This window comes from Telmatherina bonti (genome assembly GCF_933228915.1).
Source record: "Telmatherina bonti genome assembly, chromosome: 15".
In the NCBI taxonomy this organism is placed as follows: Eukaryota; Metazoa; Chordata; class Actinopteri; order Atheriniformes; family Telmatherinidae; genus Telmatherina; species Telmatherina bonti.
Genome location: NC_136613.1, coordinates 7177701 through 7200862, shown reverse-complemented (window position 1 = coordinate 7200862; position 23162 = coordinate 7177701). Strand labels below are relative to the sequence as shown.

Sequence of the window (23162 nt, the reverse complement as noted above, 5' to 3'; positions counted from 1 at the left end):
GTTTCTGACCAGGTAAAGTGATGTCACAGCAGCTGCCAAAGACAACTGATATTTGATGAGCGAAGCAGGTCTGGTAATGGAGTTTAGACAGAAACTAAGTCCACACAAATGCTCAGAATAGAGGAGATAATGACAAGCACAGGGAGAAAACACTGGTATCAAAGAGAAACTGCTCTTCTCAGACGGCAACAGTGCAGACAACAGAGCAGCTAATGATCTTAGCACTCATCTGTCGTGCACGCAGGTAGTCGTGTGAGTGATGTTGCTCGCAGAACGTGAACAGCACCGCTGGGTGTGGGAGAAAGCAGAGTCGACTGTAAAAGAAAATAGAAATAGAGGAAGATGTGAACAACAAGAAAGCAGCTAAGTGTTTTCCCATGTGCACCTGGAGCAGCAGCTGACCCTGTACAGCGGGGTCTAAGCCTGAGCGTTCCCTCCCTCCATCCCGCTCCCTGTGCCAATGCCCATAGGCACCGAGGAATCACCGGAATGACGGAGAGCAGCCAAAAACACTTTACTAAGCTCTCCTCGTCTCAACAGAAGAGCTGTGACAGAAGAGTGTGGTCCACAGGGAGAGCACTTAACAAGCTCCTCGGTCTCTACATACCCCTCCATGACAGCCTGCTCCAAAACTAACTGAGCTCTTCCTAATGAGGAGCCAACAGGTAGGTAGAAATACGTTTAATGCCGGACTTTTTTCAGCTTGTTTGTCAGAAAATATTTCTTCTATCTGACAAAAACCAAGGTGCCATTATATAAGAAGCTATCATGATATACAGACACATTAGGAACAGATAATATTAAGTAAGATAAAAACATAACAAAACAAAATTAATTAAATAAAACTAAATACCTCAAAATCAAACCAAAACAAATCAAATAACACAAAGACTTAATAAAAATACAAAAAAAAAAATCAAATAAAACAAACAAAAAAGTACAAAAAAAAAATCAAACAATTAAAAGGAAATTAAATTAGTCTCGCTGAGAAAATTGATAGGTGTTCGAGATAAATAAATATTAAAGAAAGAAACATAAGACAAAACAAAATGAATTAAATAAAACTAAATATGTCAAAATCAGACAAAAAAAAAAAACCCAAATCAAATAAAACAAAGACTAAATAAAAATACAAAAAATCTAATAAAACAAACAAAAAATAAAAAAAACTAAAAACAACTCAAATGAAATTAAATTAGTCTCACTGAGAAAGTTAATAGGTGTTCAAGATAAATAAATTAAAAAAAACATAAGAAAACAAAACAAAATGAATTAAATAAAACTAAATACCTCAAAATCAGACAAAAAAAAAAAACCCAAATGAAATAACACAAAGACTAAATAAAAATACAAAAAATAAAACGAACAAAAAAATATAAAAATGAATTATATAAAAAATAAATATTAAAAAATGAACACAAAGAAAAGAAAATTAAAACGAAATTAAATTAGTCCAATATTACATTATTAAATTAGAAAGTTAATAGGTGTTCAAGATAAATAAATAATAAAAAAAAAAAAAACATAAGAAAACAAAACTGAAAATGAAAATCATAAAACAAACTGCAACATAATCAAACGAAACAGAATCAAATTAAATAAACACAAGTGAAACCTAAATAAATACAATAAAAAGAATGTTGGCCCCCCTGGCTGTGAAAACCTGAACCAGCTTTTTGCTCCTGTCAGGACTCAGCAGCGTGGAGCAGAGTTCACTCCGTGTAGATGTGGATGTGGAGAAAGTTAGCGACCTGCTGATCATGACGGCAGGACATCGGCCTTTGCTACGAGACATTCAGTCGCTGTAAAATAAAAGTTAGAACTTGGACGAACCCAGGTTCCCTTCGTCCTAGTTGATTACTTGTAAACCTTTCCAGACCAGTTAGTTGGCCATCAGGCATCTGTCTGTCTTGTCATTGCAGTATTTAATAACTGAATCAGATCAGTGAGAGTTCATGGTTTTTACCAGATGAGTGCATTGAGGTGACAATAAAGACAGAAAGCTAACAGAACATGCCATATGCATCCCTACGGACAGATGTTTTAGACAAAACCCGGGGAGGGGAGAATGGTTTTCAGTTCGGCCAGATTAAGATCACATGGTTAACATTTGCAGATGATGCTGTCCTGTTGGCTTTGTAGGCACTGGGGCAGCTGGTATGTGTCAGAAAAAGATGTATTGGGAGTGAGTTTCTGCTGAAACTAAAGGATTTTGAGTCTGTCAGGGTCTTGCCATCAACTTACGATTAACTAGCGTTAAACGTCTGTTTCAGCAGACCAATAATAAATGATCCCACCATTAAATTAAAGCCTGCAGACATTTTACATGCCCTGACAACATTTTAATTTCAAATCAGCAGCTAAAGGGTTCATTTCCCAAATGGATTGCCTCAGAATTTATTATTCCAACAAATACACATGCTAAAGTATAAATAACATGGTACATTGCATATTATTAGTTGAAAGTGAACCTGTGCCAGGGGTGAAGGCATGTTGGCGCGGCTATAGCCTCTCTGAAGTTGTGTATGAAATACAAAGACCATACATAATCAATCAGGTTGTAATATTGGGGCTTTCCACTAAAAATTCCACTAAAACAACCAATTAAAGACATATTTAGAGTGAACTGTCGGTCCAAAAGCTGCTGCTTTGGGGAACAGTTGGGAGAAAAACATGTGAGCACAGGTGCTCTGTGATGTGTGTGTCTGCAGGCTTCCACGTTTAAGATTTGTTGTCATGAGAAAAGAAGGGAAGCCAGCCAGTAAACAGAAACGTCTCCCCCCTTCTTCCTCTCAAATATCTGTTTAGGCTTCATAGATTAGCCATGACTCCATCAGACTTCCATTAAGCCCATCACGCACGGCAGCATGCATGCACGCACACACATCCGTGTGCATATTTGCTCGTGTGCAACATGCTCAGATCCTCCCCACTCTAGAGACGTTTGTGAACTTCCTGCGTATCGGTTTTTACAGTGCAGCGGTCCCAAACAGAGCAGCAGTAAAGTGGAACGAGGGCCGAACAGGAGAGGCCGACAGGACAACCGGGCTTCATGTTGTGTTTGTGTTGAGTGGAGACGGAGAGAGGCAACAGGAAGCTGTCGCACAAACCACATGAACACCATTGCATGCTGAGAGGACACATCTTTGGGGAGGGTGATTCATGACAGCGTTTGGTGCAAACTTCGATTCACGTGGCAGTAAACGTGGTTAAGTTTGGTAAAATGATCATATTTGTCTTCCATCCAAAGAATCGGGTCAACTGGTCCAGACCAGAATCCAGACTAAACATTTAGCTGTTACGCTGCAAACAAGTGGAACAAACTGCCAGTGGAGATTAAACTCTCACCAAATGTGGAAACTTTTAAATCCAGGTTAAAACATCTCTTTTCTCGTGCGCCTATACGCATGACATCTGCACAGTAACTTTTAGTTAATTCTGCGTTTAATTATTTTAACATAATTTATGATTTTATTGTGATTTTGTCATTTATATTTTCTTTTATGCTTTTTTTCCGTAAAGCTTTTAATGTTTCATGTAAAGCACTTTAAATTGTCTTGTACATGAAAGGTGCTAGACAAATAAACTTTCCTTGCCTTCCATCTCCTCATGCAAACTGCTGGACCCACCGACGAACACACATTTTCTCACACTGACTGAGACGTAACCAGAGGTGGTAATTCCTGGTCCAGAAAGTAAAAGTTCTGCCATCTACCTGTACATTTAGAACAGGTGTTTTCACTAACAGGCTCGTTTAACTGGCAAATAAACTCTGCTCATTAAATTCAGCTCGTTTGGTGACTGGTTGGAGCAGCTGTCGGACAGGACTTTTACTCTCTGGACCAGGAACTGCCACAACTGGACATAACTACGGTAGTTAATTTATTTAGTTCAGTCATTTACTCCAAATTTCAAATTGCATTGTAAATTTTCCTTTTTTAAAATGTTTGAACTTATTTGGGTGTTTCTGGTATTGCACCATTATTTCTCAAGAATTTTTTCTGGCAGTTTTGTTAATGGGTGTTACAATTATTTGCCCTCATAAATAAATGTTTTTGTGCCACAACTGGATGTTTTATGGATAAACTGCAGAATTATTCTTAAAGGCTCAAGCTTGGTGGGTGAGAACTGAGTGAAGCCACATTGGCTGCAGCAGCATGTTGGCACGAGCAGGTGGGACTCGGTTAAAAAAATGTATCTAATTTGTAATTGATTAGCCTTGATTAATTGCCTTGTAATCACATTATAAAATTTGCCCCATAACATTTTTTTTTTTATTAAAATAGATTTTAAGGGATTTTAAGGGGTTATAGCTGCTCTGCCTTAATGACTCTGTGTTAACATGTGTGCACAAATAAACTCAAACAAGAAGCAAACTTTATTATGTGTGATGTCTGTAGCTAACTCAGGCTTTGAAATAATAATCCTAACATTTAGATCAAAGCATGAAGGTTTTAGCTCGATGTTTTTTGCATTTAACGTGTGATTTAACTCCCTGACTTTTATATAACGATAAGTATCACCAGTGTTTCCAAAGCATATGTTGTAGTGATGCGCTGTCTGGGTCTTTTCATGGCTTTGTTGGCAACAGCATGCTTTATATTAATCTGGACATTCAGAATCCCATCCGGTCTAATTGTGGAAGATGTTCGGTCATATGGTGCAATCAGATGTCAGAGACCAACGATGACGCTGCAGCTCATTCTGTTTGCTGTTGCTGGGCAACAGAGCATGACAGGGCAAGAAATGGATGTAAAAGGAGAGCGACTGAAAGGAGGAAAAGGAGCGCTTGGATGAGGAGAGGGGGGGTTGTGGAAATTCCTCCCTCATTCATGGCATGCTTCTGAAGGCAAAAAAAAAAAAAAGGCCAAGCATGCGCTGGGGAAGCTCCCTGCCACCACTGACCGCATCAAACGTCACCCATTGTGTTTTGGTGGCGTGTCACTGAGGAGGCCTGTATTTTAGTATGTGTGAAAGCAGACGGAGAGGACCCGATAATGCCCCGGCTGATGTCATGCTCTGTTTCTGTACTCGGTGTGAAGAGGACAAAGCGGTGTGAATGTGTGTGGTTACAGAGAGGTGATTGGGTGGTTGATTACCCAACGTTTGACTTCGCCTCTAACTATAATTTGCAGTACAAGCTCTGATTACAGTGGCGCCTCAACCTGAACCACCCGCGCCTTTTTATATATTACTGCTGCCACACACAGACAGCACTGCACATAAAAAGAGTGCCGCTGTTGTAAATTACACCTCTGTGGAGTTCACTCTCGCTAAGTTTCTCTTCTGTATGTTTTCACACACTCGGATATATGGATAAATCCAGAGGTTTGTGGTGAAAGCTACAGTATGCAGGAATGTTGGGCGTTCAGAATTTAAAGGTGACAAAAAGAACCACACTGAAAATGTAAACGACTGTGATTCCCAGTCCTGTTGTATTGATTCTTCCAGACTTGATTGAAATGAAGAGGATTTCCTCAACAGGTGTTCCTTAAGTTCTCCGCCAGCCCTCTCATGACTCGGTCATATGAGCGCAGGTGAGCGTAAGAAGGAACTAGAAGTGGCAATTCCTGGTCCAGAAAGTAAAAGTCCTGTCCGACCAGTCACCAAACCAGTTGAATTTAATGAGCAGAGTTTATTTGCCAGGTAAACGAGCCTGTTAGTGAAAACACCTGTTCTAAATGTACAGGTAGATGGCAGAACTTTTACTTTCTGGACCAGGAATTTCCACCTCTGGAAGGAAAACATGTAAATACTGGAGCAGTAGATGCGAGTGGAGGCTTACAAGTCGACTCAGGACTTGCTACAGACATCACAGCCCTTTTCACTCTGCCTGCAGGAGGTGAGACTGAAAGTTACAGAGATAAAATGCTAAAGCAACAGGTCCCCATGTTTCCCTGCTGCAACACTCCTTATTCAGATGAATGAGTCGTTAACGGCCTTGTGCAGAACTTAACAAACAGTTGAGATCTATTTTATTTTAATCAGGTGTGCAGTAGGGAAACACACAAGTAAACGGCTGCGCTGCTGTCTCTCAGCTGATTCCGGCTCTTTCTGTCAGGAAACATTTTGATTTTGGTCAATAAAAACATGCATTAGTGATTGTCGGCTGCATAACAACAGTATCTTTTTTACAAGAGCTCTTATTACCCATCTGGCGTCCCCCCCATGGGGACCTGGAAGGCGTTGATGGAGATGAGAAGGGCTCTGCTTCGCTACTACAACCCTGGACTGTAATGTGGAGATATGGATCTCAAACAGGTGAGATAAATGAAAGAAAAAAGGAAATACACTGTTGTCCTCATTTCCCCTGCTTACGTCTTCACTCTCAGACTGTTCTCTGATGATAAACACATGAGGTTCCTGTGGCCTCTGGCTTCTAGTCTTATTACAGCCCATCTATAATCTGTGTTTTGTGGAGAAAACTCAACACGTCAAACACATCATTCACTCCATCAGCAATTTGCTCCTTATCAGCTTCATGTCTGAGTGCAGAGACTGAATAAGACACTGCTGTAAAAACCTGAGCCAGAGCTGAAATATGGTTCTGCTTTAACACCTTGTACTTTTACTGCATCTTGTCTGGATTCACACGAACACATGTGAACAAACACATAAAAAGCGGTTTTCTACCCTAAAGCATCCATTTTTCAGTTAAATGGACTGTGTGGGGACCTCTTCTGCCAAACCATCTGTACACAAGAAAACAAGCTTTCAAATTGTTCACACTCATCCCGTCCCCTGCGGCTTTCATGGCGACACACAATGGAAAAAAAACAAAGCGTGCTTAGCCGATGCTCTTTAATGGAAAAAGGAGTGATGCGTGCTCCAGTGTTTGTGTTGAGGAATTACTGTTCCTGAGGCAGAATTGCTTTTAAGTGTCTACGCTGAGATGATGGCGGCCGGGTCCTCGTGGTTGGAAGTGAAGCTGAACACTTCCTGCAGAAGAGTGGAATAGTTGATGTTTTTCAGCGCAGCTCCTCCGCCATCAAACCTCGGATTCACCTCAAACTGGAGACAAATAAGGACGCGTGTCATTGCAAAACTCACGAGTTAAAATGAGTTTACAGCTCCTCTTTATGTTGTAAACTCTCTTTCATAAATTATTTTATTCATGATATGATTTATGAGTCTGTAAATCTTCATTTTAATACTGTATTTTTAGAAATTTGGCCCCTTGGTGAGTATATACAGTTGTGCTCATATTAATTCATATCCTTTCATTAAAGAAGGAAAAAAACAGCTGCCTGTAAAATAAGCTGAAATTGACTAAAGTAATAATAAATAATAAATAAAAATTTTATGAAAATCATGACATTATTTTCTAATTCTGGTTCAATAGAAATATATATTTTTTAAAAAAGCAAACAAATAAGATAATTCCGCTCCAGTCAGGTGTTTTCTGTTCCTCTCAGTCAGACTTCTGCACCTGTTGACAGGTATTTTGTCCCACTGTTCAACAGGAAAGTCTCTCATTTGTCCAGGACACATTTGTTTGGTTGGTTTTTTTTCTATCTTCATCTCAATTAAATGAAAAAACAGTGTCTTATATTATTAAATTATATTTTTGCAAAATTTTTAGTTATTGTTCCTTTTTTTAAGTCTCCAGTTATTTGAGTGACTGTTGTAAATTCAGCTTTTCTTTAATGAAAGAGGATGAAGACATATGAACACAACTGTAAAACAACACTAAAGATAACAGGAACATTTGTCGTGTAAAACAAACACTAAACGAGACGTTTGTCAGTCTTGGCCTGTCAACGTGACTTTCCTGTCTTGTCCGACATCTCTAAAGGTTCACTGGCCACTTTTTTTTTTTGAACAGTTTACCTTAAAGTGACTTCAGAAGGAGGAGAAGCTGAGCCAATACTGAGCAACCAGTTTGGTCTTACACTCCAGCAAGACAAAAAGCAGCTGGAAACCGTGGCAGAGCTGGACTGACAGTGAAGTAAGCACTGTGCTAGCGCAGACACAACCAAACACAGATTCAGTCCACTCTGGCTCCAGCCATGCAGAGCTTCTCTTTGTTGTCATGCTCCGCTGCACACCTCTCCTGCTCACCTGTTTCTGCTTAGCTCTGGCTGTGCTCAGGCATTCCTAATCAGCGCTACATAGGAAAGAAACAAGTGCAAAGAAGGAAGAACAAAGGAGCTGCACTGCTTCCATCACTTTTATCACCTCTGTCTGCGTGTGCCACTTTTGATCAAGTTGTGCTCACGATAAATTGTCCTTTTGTCCATTTGACTCTTCCTTTCCGCTCACTTACTTCTTACTTTGGCTGACTTCTACTCTGAGTCATCGCAGGCTGGACTGAAATGCAGATTGATTTTCACTTCCATCTATTTAAAAATCTGCGCACACACTGTGAATCGGCCTGCTGTGTCCTCCTGACTGACCCTCATGTAGAAAAGTTTTTCCCTTTCCTCTGTGAACTGCTGTGGTCCCTCTCACTTACCCTCAAGATGTCCTCAGGCATGACTGGTGGTGCAGGGTTTTCTAGCCAGTTGAGGCCAGCAATGAAGGCGTGATAGTCAACGTCATCTCCATGGCAAAACCTGCAGCAGACGTGGATTTAGGTAAGACAGATCCGTCCTCTTAAAAGTCTCCTGCTATGGCTTTAAACCTTCCGACTGTGCGGTTCTACGAGTGCACAGTTTGAATGAGAGTTCAGAGATGTTTCCAATGTGCCAAGAAAAATTTCTGGGCAAAGAATCTGGACTATGATTCACAGCTGTCAAAATGAATCTTTCAAATCCTCTCTGAACATGTAGCGGGACCTTGAGCGGCTCCGCCGTTAACCCTGCGGTGAGAAGTGGGCTCTTACTTGCTGAGCAGACCTTCCAGCAGGTTCCCAGGCACTGGAAGCTGGAAGGCTTTACAAATGGTCCTTGTCTCTTTAGTGGAGAGACGGCCAGTTCTGGACACAAAGCAGAGCATGAAAACACATTCATTCAGACCTGCTTTTGTCCAGACAAATTTCCATTCAGCTTCAACTCTCATTCATGCAGAGATGACACAAAGTTAAAGAAATGAAGAGGGATTATACGAAGTTGAAACGGGTGTAGATAGACATGAAGTCATTCAACTGATCTTGAATTATCAGTTATTAGTATAAGAAAGTAGCGGCTAACCAAACACCTGAGCAGAAAGGGGTTAAAAGACAGACAAGGTGATGGATGACTGTGTAGATGCACCGATGGACAGACACACGTGTTGATCACAGCTCTGAATAAAAGCAAAGGGGATGGTGGGGATGACAGGAATATTTTGTAGTGAATGTAGAGCCTGAGTGATATTTTGAGTATAATACTGGAAACATGAGCACGTCTGTAGATCATATCACCATAATCTGAAGGGTGGGGGTGCTATCTCTGCTTTCCTACAAACAGGGTCTGTTTCAAAGCCATAATCCAAGTTTTTGCAGTAAATTGTTGTTGAGGATTTTTACTCTGTAAAAGTCAAAACTTTCCATCGACACAAGTACCTTAAAACCTAAACTTATTTGTCTTAGTTTCTCTACAATTAGGCAGTTTGAGTTGCCATTTGATGCTTCTTCGCTGAGTAATTCTGTCTTGAATATCAGACGAATGAAACCGTTCGTTATGATGGAGAACAAAGAGATGCATTCAGGTCTTTAATTAGTTTTTGTCAATATCAAATTAAATGAATTTCATCGGCTGAATGTTTTGTATCAAGCCTGAAAGCTGAATCTGTATGGAGCTTCACTGAGGACAAATGTTTTGTAAACTCCATCTCTATCTTTATCAGGGCAACAAAATGGACTCATATTTTTAGAATTGCAGAATTAATCCATACTTGGATGTGATTTGTAGCTGTACACACCGTTTAAATATGGAGATACAAGCTACAAAACATGTAAAAGTAAAGAAACTGGAGACAGAAGAGACTAAACTTTCATCCGTTTCCTTGCTTGTGTAAAGCTTGACATGTTTGTGTGATGTAATCTCAGTGCGACGAGGATCTGTTCAAACTAGCAGGTTACTAAGCCACATCTCTTGGGAAAGAGTTACTAAAAGGTTAATGCTTTATATATATCTGGTTTAACCTCTTCTGGAGCAGATTATGTGTTTGGTATCAGGTGCTCTGGTGAAAAGATGCTCCTTCCTGATGCTGAAAATTGTGGCTTCAGTTTCATCTTTCATCACTAACAGCCGTCTGCAATTTGTCGTTATTAAAAAACACTGCAGTTCCAAAATTCAACAAAGACTCATTAATCCTAAGATATTGTGTTAAAGATAATGTGAAGGAGTGAAACAGAGGATGCTGGTGCTCTTAGACCACTGCAGTCGTCCTCAGAGAGGCCTGACAGAGCATTCTTGTCATGCCATCTCCATTACAGCGATGTTTATGAACAATGTGACACTAACTGAGGGTGTCAACAGTCATAAACAGCAACATGAGCGCATCGCCATGGCAATACCATCCATTTCAGCTAACCTTATTGTTAAAGTTGGGTTAAAAAAAGTCTCCTCGTTTTGATCATTTTATTAACAAAAAGGAAAGAAGAGACAGTCAGACACACAGAAAGAGGCAGGCTGAGTGTGTGTGTTTGTCCTGTGGTGTGTTGCTCCACATGCCATACTGGTCTTAAGGGTCCATCTGGTTCCAATGCTTCTCTCTCTCGCATTGCTGGAACTAATTGTTGCTCTGAGATATGAAGCCACTGGCTGCAAGATTGATGCCTTGTTGTGATGCGATCTGCCTGTGGGTTTTTGTGCCTCTCTGTTGCAACGGTACACACGTGTGTGTGTGTGTGCATGTATGTCATACAGAGTGTGTGTCACCTACTTGCGCCGGTCATGGTGTGAAAAATCTCTGACCATCTCAGGAAACCTCTCAAAGTGCTTCCTCTTAAGGATGTCCTGGGCCACGGCCAACATCAGGCCCACGTCCTCCTCAGGCTGTTTGTGCTCGGAGAAACATCGGCCCAGAACCAGAGCTTCATGCTCCGACAGACCGCAGTCCAGGCCCATCAGCAGGCCCCTGCGGTGCACATATTCACATGAAAGATTAACATCTTATGTTCAGAAAAAACATAAGATTCTCCCTCTGGAGAGAATCTTATGTTTTTTGCTCCCTTTGGTCAAGATTTAAACATTTTAGGGAGTTCAGGAATTCAGAAACTACAGACTCATTGTTTGCACGCAGACAATTATCCACGATTCAACTCTGATGTTGAGTTTCACTAGAAACTCTTCAGATGGTTTGGAAATGATCCGTCTTACAGATTTCAGTGTGTGCAAGCAGAAGGAATCACTTCTGGTTGCCTTGGTGTAACCAATGGTGTCCCCCAGGGATCCACCCTGGTACAACTGCTCATTTTTCTTCTTTCACAACCTTGACTGAATCGTCTCACATTTCTATTTCCTCTTTTATGACATCATGACGCCCCATTCTAAGCCTATAGTTAATACACTTCTTGGTTGACTACAGGCGGATGTTAATGCTGTCCAACATATTTCGTGTGATATAAAACTTGTTAACATGCCGACAAAACAAAACACAAACACAAAACTCCTTAAACTCCTGAATATTAGAAATATAAATACTTAAAATCTTTCTATTCTGGTTCATATTTACCAAAATGTCCTAATTAGGTCAATAAAATACCAGATTAAATCTCATGATTAGAGTCAGTGAAACTAAAAGTCATGTTTCAGACATCAGTGTCTGGTTCAACAATGACAGAGAGCAGCAGGAACACGTAAGATAAATCTAACTCGACACGCAGCAAGACACTCTTCAGATTTCAGTAATGCTGATGAGGAACGGTGAGAAGAGAATAATTTGGTCACTGGAGCTGATGATTCACAATAAAGTGAGCTTTAATGAAAGAGAGAGAAGACTAACTCTGTTAAAAGGAAATGTTTAAATACGTTGCAGAAAATAAAGCTCCACAAACTGTTTCATGAAAATTAAAACCCTCCATCACACAGTTTATGCTCTTATTGGATGGTCTGATCCATCTCTCTGAACAACAAACCATCTGCATACTTTCATATAAAAAGCTATTCTTGGTCTTTTCTACCTGAACCACAGATCTTCATCCTTCAGCAAACAGGAAATCCTACAGTCTTCATCCAAGTCTTATTTCTTTTATGTGTCCCGAAAGACTTTGCTGAGTTTGGAAAAACTAAATTCAATACTGAATGTTTTTTCTTTAGCTTGAAATCAGCTAAAAAAAACCACCTGAGTCTCAGAAAGCTGGTTTGTCCAAATGATTTCAAGCATTTTGGGGATTGATTGCTGAAAGGTTCAGACATCCAATTCCAATTCTGATGTTGTTAAAATTAAATTTATGATGGGACATAAGTTTCCCTAAAGAAACAAGTTTGTCCAAATTTAAATCATATCTACATCTAGCTGATCTAAAAAAGTGTCTCTTCTGACTCCAGACAGGCTGAATGTTGAACACAAAGCTTCAGCAGGTGACACCACAATGGGTCGGTTAAATTCAGCTCATTGCAACAACTTCAGACCTACAAAAGAAATCCTCAAGGTAGCAAAAACCTGAGGGCAATGCAGCCATTTTATCTTATTTTTAACCCTTTCATGCATGAATTAATAAAAAACAAGGCAACATTTTTTTTAATACAGTATTTTACCTCTACAGACTTATGCAATGATACTTTTTTTGTTTATTAGTGATATTTAGCATTTATCATGATTTATTTTAATGTATTCTGTAAAATATTTATAAAAAATGTACAATCATGATTATATTATGTAACTCTTCTATAAAATATAGCTGTATCATTTTATTTTCCTGTTTATTACAAAGTCAAACTTGGGCAATTACAATATGTTTAATTATATCACATATTTATTTATTCTGCAGTGAGTGGAAACGTATTGGATGACTCGCAAACATCCACAAAAATGTACAAAAATATTATCTTCACTCATGAATATGCAAGAAAAAAGCTTGTAAATAGGTGTCCACTCTATGGCCACTATGCTTGAAAAGGTTAAAGTTTGGTTGCATATTTAGAATCCAGAGTCTTTGCACACTGTCATATGCCTCCAAAAAAATTATCCAGTAAACCTAAACCAGTTTAAACCAACTGGAAGTGGGAACATCTGGGTGCAAATGCTGTGGCTGACAATCGTTGCCTCATATCCTGACCTTTTAACAAATTCAAAGTAACTAAATGTTTTTTCTTCTTTTGTTTTTCCTCTTATTAATTCTTTTGTTGTATTTTATATTGATGTATTACACTAGTTTAGTCTGTTGCTGAGTATATTGTATATCTGTTCTGTTGTAACTGCTGAGTTGAGCTGCAGCCTCTCTTGGCGAGGACCTTCTTGTAAAAAGGATTGTAAATCCCAAGGGTCATATTTTCTACTTAAATAAAGGTCTGAGTAAAATGAATAAATAAAGCTGTGTGGTTGGGAGTGAGCTCCACCCAGTCTTGGTTTATTACTGTACCTGAACGACTCATATGGGATGAAACCAGTGTTGGTGGGGTCACTGAGAGTCAGAAACTTCCTGATCTCGCTCCGTTTTCCCTCCGGAATGGAACGCAGTTTGCTGAGGATGCTGCCTGTGTTAGCTTTGGGAAACTTTTGACAAAAAACACACAGAGACTTTTTAACCACGCTTGGCATTTAGCAACACCTCAGGAAAAGATGACTGTCACATTGCTCGCTGTGCCAAAAAGCACAACTGAAAGTGAGCGTATGCAAAAAAGAAAAAGCACACCCCCACATCCCTGTACATATACCGGCTGCTGCTCCGTTTGTAGTTACTTCTGGTTTTTACTCAGGATGTTTATTGTGCTTTCTTTGAAACTTTAGATCCTTGATTCTCTAACAATGTAAAAGATGTTATTCTGTAGAGAAGACATAATAGTTGCTGTGGCATCTTTTCTACTTTTTGTTCAGTTTTCTTTTTCTTCTTTCTCTCTTCTTTCCTTTGTCTTCCTCTCCATCATTTGTCTATTTTCCTCTGTTTATCCTTTCTCTCTATTATCTCTCTTTTTGCCGGTTCGGTCCAGCAGTTATAAGCTGAAATAACAGACTTATGAAACCAATAATAAAATAAAGAATAAAGCTTAAGAAGCATCAGGAGCCTCATTATCTACGGGCTCCTCTTGGAAGAGTAAATGTGTTCAGCACAACACTGCAGCCAGACCTTCATTCTGCTGTCAGGATGCTGGGCAGGACATGTAAAAAAAAAAAAAGAAAAGAACTCTTCCCTTGGGCTCCTCCGTACCTCATCGGCATGCTGCTCCATGTAGTTCAGCGTGTATTCGTCAGCATCCACAAGCTGAAAATTGCGACCATTGATGGAAAGGACGACTCCAACATACAGATCCTGAGCTTTGAAGTACTCAGAGGGTTCGCTCTTAAACAGCTGCTGGCCTGGCTTCTTCACCCGACGGCGCTCCAGAAACTTCCCACCAAGTACGCCTTAGTGCAGGAAAACAAGACGTTTCTGTATACACATCTGTGTATTCTATACCTTGTATTAAATTTCATATCAACCTTTTAAAAACTTTTTATCGAAGCCATACTGAACCCTCAGCTTGCATTGATGAAACTCATTTATCAACTAAACGTCATCTGTTTCCATGAGATCCTGGAGCTGGAAACTGCATCTGACATCTTAACGTTTACCGTGAGAGCCATAGATTTGCATTTCGAATCCTGCTTCGCTCCAGACTTTCCTACCTGAGTTCTTCTGTGGCTGTTCAAACACACTCATGGAGTCATCGCAGAGGTAGAAGGAAAGGATGAACGCCCTGTCTCTGTCAACCGGATCGGCGGTCATCAACTTGGCACAGAAATTCAGCACATTTCTGTTTAGGACACATCAAAGGGGGACATAAACACAGCAGAGTTGGTGGATGCTGCCGCCACAAACATGGAAACACACGGAAATACTCCATTATGTCATTTGATTGTGGCTGTAAGTCATCCCACCTGTCTTTCGTCATGAATTTGTGAAAATCTTTCTTAGGGGGTTTGAGCAAAATCCTCCGACATGAGCTCAAGGAGTCTTCCTCCGAGCCAAAGCCGTTGTAGGGGGGCACGGGTTTCGGCGGCTTGGGGGCCGGGGGAGCTTTGTACTGCACTGGGGTGAAGCCCTCTGAAAGGAAGGAGGAGAGAGAAAAATCTAAACATTTAAAAAGAAGAATGAAACCCAGGAGGAGAGCTGAAACGATCAGAAGGAAGCAGGTAATCCATCCCTGATCTAACCTCTGACTGCTCTGAGTCAGACAGGACCCTCCATCACAGCAGCCTGTCAGGAGGGACTGCGATTGCTTTACTACTGTGACTAATGCAGCAAGCCCAAAAGGCCTGCACGGAGTGGCACGCACATCCACGACAAGCTTGGGTTTCTGCTGCTGGTAATCTTCATGGGCCTCCAGTACCTTCAAGCGTGAAGCTGTGGAAACATTGTGCTGGATGGCTGCCTATCTGGTCTTGCATTTCATCATTTATTCTAATATTCATCAACAAATAAAACACAAAAACCAGTCAGTTCTTCTTGTTTTCCTTTAGATATAAATTCATAGTGAATAAAGTCTCACTGGGAGGTAACAGCTCTCCATAATGCTTGATCTTACTGCCCCCAAGTGCTCAGATTCATGTAATGCAACAGTAATATAGTCGTCAATATAGTTCTCTTCATCCTGAACACAGGATCCTCTGATTCATTATTTAACCCATAAAACCTAAACTTATGAAGAAACTGTTTAAACATAGCAAACATAGCAGTATTAGAAGGAAAACATCCAGCCGGGCTGCAGGCCTGCTAGCTACGCCTTACCTATGCCGTACTGGGAGCGGTAGTAGTTTTTGGTGAATTCGTCACAGTCGGTGATGGTGACTTTCCTCCCCCACACATTCAGAGTCCCCCCCACAACCAGATCCGAGTCCGTGTAAAACTCCTCATTGAGAGCTCCAGTCTGCAAACAAGTGAGACCAGAAAGAGTGAGTTGAGGAGAAACAAGCATGCGTTTGTTTTAGCTATTTCTGTTTAGTTAAACAACCAGTACCAATCTACAGATTATTACCACACTATATGAATCTAAAGGAATATCTCTTTTATAAAATAACTGAGTTGTGTGGTGTGATCAAGTTTTGTACTAGCAGGCAGCTGTCACTTTGGAAAATCAGCTTCTAAACTAAAGCGACCCAGAAGGTGGCAAGATGAGGGGTTTTTTTCCCTCATCTGAAAATATCCCAAACCTTAAGAGATGAATGGAAGTCTGAGGAAATGTTATGCAAAACTAGTTTTAAACTGCATCCCTTTGCAGCAGACAGGCATGCATATTGCCACACACCCTTGCATGCACAGAGGCTGTCCAACGTATTTTCCACTGATCAGCTGGGAGCTGAGATTCCACAAGTCTAAACTCAAAATTAAAGAAAAAGTCAGGAAAACGAGCAAAGATCCTGAAAAAGCACTTTGTAGACATAATGCCTATCTGACAAGTCTGACACGAGACATGTTGGGTGGACGTGATGATCTTCTTTGACTGAGAAACTGAAATAATTGTACGATCTAAAAGTGAGATGACATAAATAATTGCACTGCGGGAATTCTTTTAGATGGTTAGAAATGACTAACTGTCTTTTAACAGCATGTTAATGGAAACCTGATGCCTGTCGACACACCATCATGTCAGCCTGGGTGGTGTGCAGCTAGACTTTGACATACTTTGAGGTTGTCCAGCATGAAGCGTTCCCCCTGGCTGTCGGAGGCCAACACGTTGAGCACTGTGCGGTCTGTGACCTGTCCAGGCTGCTTCATTTGGGCTGGAGCGTGCTGCAATGAAAACCAAACAAGGCCACGTTGGATGTGAATAAAACTGCTTTGTGACACACATCACACAGACATAACTGCATCAAACGTAGACACAAATAAAGAGAAGGAGGAAGACTGACAGAAAGAGACAGAGATGGAGAGATCTGCCATGAAGGGTGAGGTGCTTCGCCATTGGACAGTGGATCCTGGTTAACCTTTAAGCCTGACATTTAATAAAAGGCATCGAACCAAACAAAATTACCTGACTAAAAACACACACAAACACAATCATGACTGAGTCCTGGCTGTCTCTCAAGATGAATTATGCTTCAGTCAGTAACTGGGGGAGAAAGCCAGAATGCTGGGGGGAGACTGGATGCTGCAGCGGTGCTGTCAGACTGACTGAGGCCTGAAAGAAAAGAGGAAAAAACGCATCGCAACGGAGAGAGAGAGAGGCGATGCAAGTCTTCACGTTCCAAATAACCATTCATACATGTTGGATCTGTTTGGTCTACGGTTGAGTTTGGCGTTTTTTTCTGTTAAGTTGTGAGATGATTACAGAGATCAAACCACCGAGCCTCTGACGAACAGGTGGTCTTCCTGAGCTGCAGCCGCCAAAAAACAGCAACGTGGTAATAATTCTGATTGTTACAGACTAAAATGGTGAAAACGTGTTTCTGCCACCTCAAAGTTAATGAGGCTGCTTTTTGGTTGCAGGAAGATGTTACTTCCTCTGTGACGTGCACTTCCACAACACGAACCACAGACCAAGCCAGATGTTAACAAGAGTTTTTATTTTTTAAAAGCACCTCAAGACGACAGTACTTTTCATAGTACTTTTCAGAGTGCTGAGTATTTTTAACATGAGGCATTGGTTGAAAACTACCACCTTTCCGTCTCACCTCACATCCAGTGTCTACCATAAACCTGATGCGCAGCATCACCGGTTAATGTGACCGTAGTAGCTCCCAGTTCCTGCACAACCTGCAGCTTTGACCTCCTCACACAAGCATCCAGCAACAAGTCAGTAAATTAGTTTATTATATGATCTTTGCAGACCGCAGTGGAAAACAAATACAACCAGTCTGAAGGACACGTTTACTCCCTTCCATTTGCAGCTTTAGCGTTTCATCATAATAAATAAGTTTAATTAAATTATACATTTGTATGTCATCGTTGTGATGTTTTCCTCTAACAACTGTGAGGATGACTGCAACAATTGGGAAGAATGTGTAACACTAAACAATTATCACCATGAAATCATTATAAGTTGTGTGATGTTTTCTTAGAATAATGGCTGTATATCTCATTCATCCAGCTTTTTCTGAATTTTTACATGTCACAACAAAACCCCATCAAAGCACTTTCCAGACATAATGAATATAAGCCAATTCACTGCCACACAATTAAAACAAAGTGTGTCCATACAACACTGATCATAAAAAATGAAACATTAAGTCTTAAATATAAGAAAATCCAGATTTTTACTGAACACAATGTGACCTGTTTTCCTTCCCGGGTTGAAATAACAGGTATGTTTAGGTAAGAAGGAACTGCTGACTCCATACGTAATACTAAATGATAACTACAAGTCAATTCCTCATTTGGTTTCTGGTGACAAAAATGAAATATTGTGTAAAGAACTGTTTTCTTACTCCTCACCTTCGGTAGTTTGCTGCGGCGCAGGAATTTGGTAATGGTAAGCCTTCCAGAGTTCGGCGGGACCACCTCAGTGATGGATATGGTGTCATCAGCCAGGTAGTAGTGAAGTACGAGCTCCCGGGGGCCTTTGTGAACATTCATCCATCTGGGATCTTCCCAGATGCAGCTGAATCGAAGGACTTTGCCGTCATGATCCAGGAACTTCTTGAGGGTGTCGCGCCTCTCATAAGGGCGGAGCGGCTTCATACTCTCCTCAAGCTGAAAACAGACATCTAATCTTTTAAAATGAGGACAATAAGGTTGAAGTTTTTGTCTGATGCTTTAATTTAGTTTAAATGATGTTTTTAATTAACCAGGGCAGATGTGAGGCAATAAATCATCAGAAATACATTTGAATATGATTACACTTCATCACTTATTTGACTTTTATTACAAAATATTACATTTTATTGTCATGCTTCTGCTGTTTTCAGTGTTAATGTGAATGAAATTAAAAGTGAATAGAGTGTTGAATTCCAAAGCAGTAGTATGACTCATGCGTACCTTTTCCCGCTGTTTGCTGAAGGGGTCGTCAGGCACCGGGGCAGGGTCATTAACTCGCATCCCAAGTTTTGTGAGAAAGTTCCTTGTGAAGGAGTCGCAGTTCGTCACAGTGAACGTACGAGAGTAGAACACCATCTGCTGGTTGATGTTAAAATGAAAAATGTTGTAGAAGCTGCCATCGTTTGGGGGAGGCAGATGGATACGGTGACGATGAATAAGTGTTCCTGCCGCATCACCAACACAGTATTAGTAAACAGCAAGTACTTTTTTGAAAAAAAAAAAAACTATTATTTTTGAGTTTTATGCTGTGAAAATGGACTATTTATTTACAGTTGTGCTCATATGTATTAATCCCCTTTCATTAAAGAAAATGTTGAATTTACAACAGTCACTCAAATAACTGGAGACTTAAAAAAGGAACAATAACTAAACATTTGTAAAAATATAATTTAGTAATATAAGACACTGTTTTTTTCATTTAATTGAGTTAAAGAAAAAACAATCAAAGAAACAAATGTGTCCTGGACAAATGAGAGACTTTTCTGTTGAACAGTTGGACAAAATACCTGTCAACAGGTGCAGAAGTCTGACTGAGAGGAACAGAAAACACCTGACTGGAGCGGAAACATTAAAGGATTCTTCAACTAAATATTACTTTATGACTGATGGAATATGTAAGAAATTATCTTAATTGTTTGCTTTAAAAAAAAGAAATTTCTATTGAACCAGAATTAGAAAATAATGTCATGATTTTCATAAAATGTTTATTTATTACTTTAGTCATTTTCAGCTTATTTTACAGGCAGCTGATTTTTTTTCCTTCTTTAATGAAAGGATATGAATAAATATCAAGTACAACTGTAGCTAAAATCTGAAGAAAAAAAAATACACTCAAAATAGATGTTTTGACTTGAAAATCAGATTTTCAGTGTTGGTGCAGACACCTTGAGGGATGCCGCTGTTCTTGCACTCTGGCTCCACCACCTGGATGGTTTCATCCTCGATGTAGAAATAGATCTTACACTTTCTGATTCTGTAAGCTTCATCCTGGGCCATTGGCACTTTCTCATGAAAATAAGCTTCAAAGCACAGAACCTGGATAAAAAAAATGGATATCTTGGGTGAGATTAGTCTAATTTTGATGATGGTGTTTAGTTCACGCTTTTGGTGGTTCAGTATTGTTTCAAACTGATTAAATGGAGACGAAGGAAAACAAAAAACACACAGATAGAATTACATTTTCATTTTGTGTACAGTGTGTGCATAACTGATCAGTTTCAACTCACCTGTTTGTCAAAGGCTACCCATGATGGGAGATCGCTGCCCGCTTTGGGATGGACAGAATATAGTGGTTTTATCTTTTTGCCAGATAGACGTCCTCCTCCCATCACCGGCTTGTCTGACTCCACCAGCATTGGGAGTCCATTAAAATACTCAAAATGCTGGGATTTGTGGAATTTCTCCTTTCCCAGCTGCGGCACAGAAGAAACTAATCATCTCCACACTTTCTGTAAAAAACATGCTGCCATGGAAACGCATTAATGACGTCAATTTATTAAGAATTAATCAGCTGTCTATGAGGATCGGGACACAGTCCTCTCATACCATTATTCAGATTTTTTTTGGGACAATGTTGTCCACCTATCAAACAGTCATGTTTTCATTTAAACCCTGTATTTTGTGGGAATATTGATCAAAATTTGTATCATAATATGATGTTATGTAATAATGAATAAATGAAATTTTAATCTTTAGTCAAAATGCTTACAAAGTTAGCTGCTGGATAGAAATAAATACTACTAATTTAACATGAAGTATCTTTGATCTGATTCCCCCGGGGTCGTCTGGCTGGCAGGGTTAATTTTCTGCTTCCCTTCATAGGATAAAACATGTGTTTGTTTTAACAATTTTAATTTATTATTTTATTGTGATTTGTGCTTTTTTTTTACACCTCCTGTAATGCTTTTAATGTTTTATGTAAAGCACTTTGAATTGTCTGGTACATGAAAGGTGCTTTACAAAAAACTTGCCTTGACTTGGTAAAGATACTGAATCATATTGCATCTCATGGAATTATTGTTTTTCCCTTTTTGTTTACTTTTCTTTGTTTGTTATTTTGTCAAGGCATCTTAAGCTCAAGAGACAGCAAAGAATTGGTTTTTAAACGGGGCTCTTTTTTTACTTACAGCTTGTCACAAAACATCAATTTCTTTAGTCGCTTCGATTAAAACCAAACAAAACAAGATGAAAAAAGTTTGACAGACAGAAAAAAAAGTAGTCATGTCTAAAACATTACAGTACAGATGAACAGTATCTGAAAGTGATGTCCTTAAAAAAAGAAGGGAGAATCATCAGAAATGGTTGCCATGGAACGGTGGTTGTCAAGGAGCATCCTTGAGAAAGGAACATGGGAAGAAAAGGCTGAGGTACAGTTGTGCTCATATTTATTTATACCGTTTCATTACAGAAGTATAAAAAAAAACCCAGCTGCCTGTAAAATAAGCTAAACTGACTAAAGTAATAATAAATAAAAAATGTATGAAAATCATGACATTATTTTCTAATTCTGGTTCAATAGAAATATTTTTTTTAAAAAGCAAACAAATAAGATAATTTATTACATATTCCATCAGTCATAAAGTAATATTTAGTTGAACAATCCTTTAATGTTTCCGCTCCAGTCAGGTGTTTTCTGTTCCTCCCAGTCAGACTTCTGCACCTATTGACAGGTATTTTGTCCCACTGTTCAACAGAAAAGTGCTCTAATTTTTCCAGGACACATTTGTTTGTTTGATTGTTTTTTCTTTAACTCAATTAAATGAAAAAAACAGTGTCTTATATTACTAAATTATATTTTTACAAATGTTTAGTTATTGTTCCTTTTTTAAGTCTCCAGTTATTTGAGTGACTGTTGTAAATTCAGCCTTTTCTTTAATGAAAGGGGATGAATACATATGAACACAACTGTATGCAAAATAACTTCAGGACTGAACTGGAAACCAGTGGCAACAGAGGGATGAATCCTCCACAGAACTGGACTTCAACTGGGATAATCTGGACTCCATACCTGAAAACTACTTAAAGAAATGACAGAAAACTTATAGGGTTTATATCATTTTGAAGAAAAGGCTGCTCAGCCCACTTTCAAGCTCATTAGCATGAGTCAAAGTCTGTTTTTTCTTTTGCATTTGCAGCAAGTTTTATTAAACTACTGAAATAAGAGGTGGTTTATGAGCTCATTTTCCCATACAGGGTTATAAAAACTAATGACACCATAAAATAATAGGCGTAGCTTATATTTGCTTTAGACAAATTACAGTTTATAACCCCTCATACCAAAGCAGAACAGTAACTCTGACCTTTATCTGAAAAGTTTGCTGAAAGAACTGAATCAGCTTAAATGCTACACGGTTAGCTTGGCGCATTTCTACGAAACGGAACAAATGTAGGAAAGATAAATAAATGAATAAACAAATAAATAGAAGCTCACATGAGGGTTTGGAGTGTTTCCTGGCAGAAACGGCAATGGCATAGTGATAATATAATCCTGGGTTCTCCTTTTCCAGCAAACTGCTCAACAGCTCACTCAACAGTCTGTTACTGGTTACCATGGTAGCGCTTTGCTTCTGGCGTCTCCTAGCAACGACGTCAATACAAGAGGGCGCTCAAACGTTACGATGCGTGAAAAATTGGAAGTTTATTTAATACTGCAGTAAATGACTCCGTCTAATATATTTTATAATACTATTTATTTTAGTACGAAAGACTAGAGAGACTAAACAAAATCATACACCTCACAAAACAAACAAACAAAAAAAAAAGAGTGAAAAAAGGCTATTTTGATCGATTTATTTTATTTAGCAGATCCGACAGGTGTTGGAAGTTTTGGAATTTTTAACTTTGTCATGTATAATGGAAAACAAAATCTTGAACTCACGCTCATTCTTTTGTATTATTTGCATTTACTATAAAATTGCATATTTATGTTGATATGCAGGGCCGGATTAAAAGGGCACAGGTCCCTGGGCCCAGTGTTCCAGGGGCCCCCTTCCCCACCACAACATTGTGAAAACTGTGAATGAAACACGACATTTCTGACATCTCTCAGCCAATAGTACCAATAACAATACTCTATTGGTAGTGGTGTAACTATCCGGCTTTTATGTACATTTTGTTTCCT

General features: G+C 39.4%; 1 protein-coding gene across 1 annotated transcript; it reads right to left on the bottom strand.

Moving 5' to 3' along the window:
- Positions 1-417: 417 nt before the first annotated feature.
- efhc2 (EF-hand domain (C-terminal) containing 2) lies at positions 418-22514 on the bottom strand (the record flags this gene model as incomplete). Its single annotated transcript, XM_079254303.1, has 17 exons — positions 418-545; positions 6524-6582; positions 6887-7011; positions 8456-8555; positions 8825-8917; positions 10810-11004; positions 13451-13584; positions 14237-14433; positions 14695-14822; positions 14947-15112; positions 15797-15935; positions 16691-16798; positions 18440-18697; positions 18983-19206; positions 19927-20077; positions 20269-20454; positions 22473-22514. 17 exons carry the CDS (start codon positions 22512-22514, stop codon positions 418-420), a joined length of 2433 nt encoding a protein of 810 aa, XP_079110429.1.
- Positions 22515-23162: the final 648 nt, after the last annotated feature.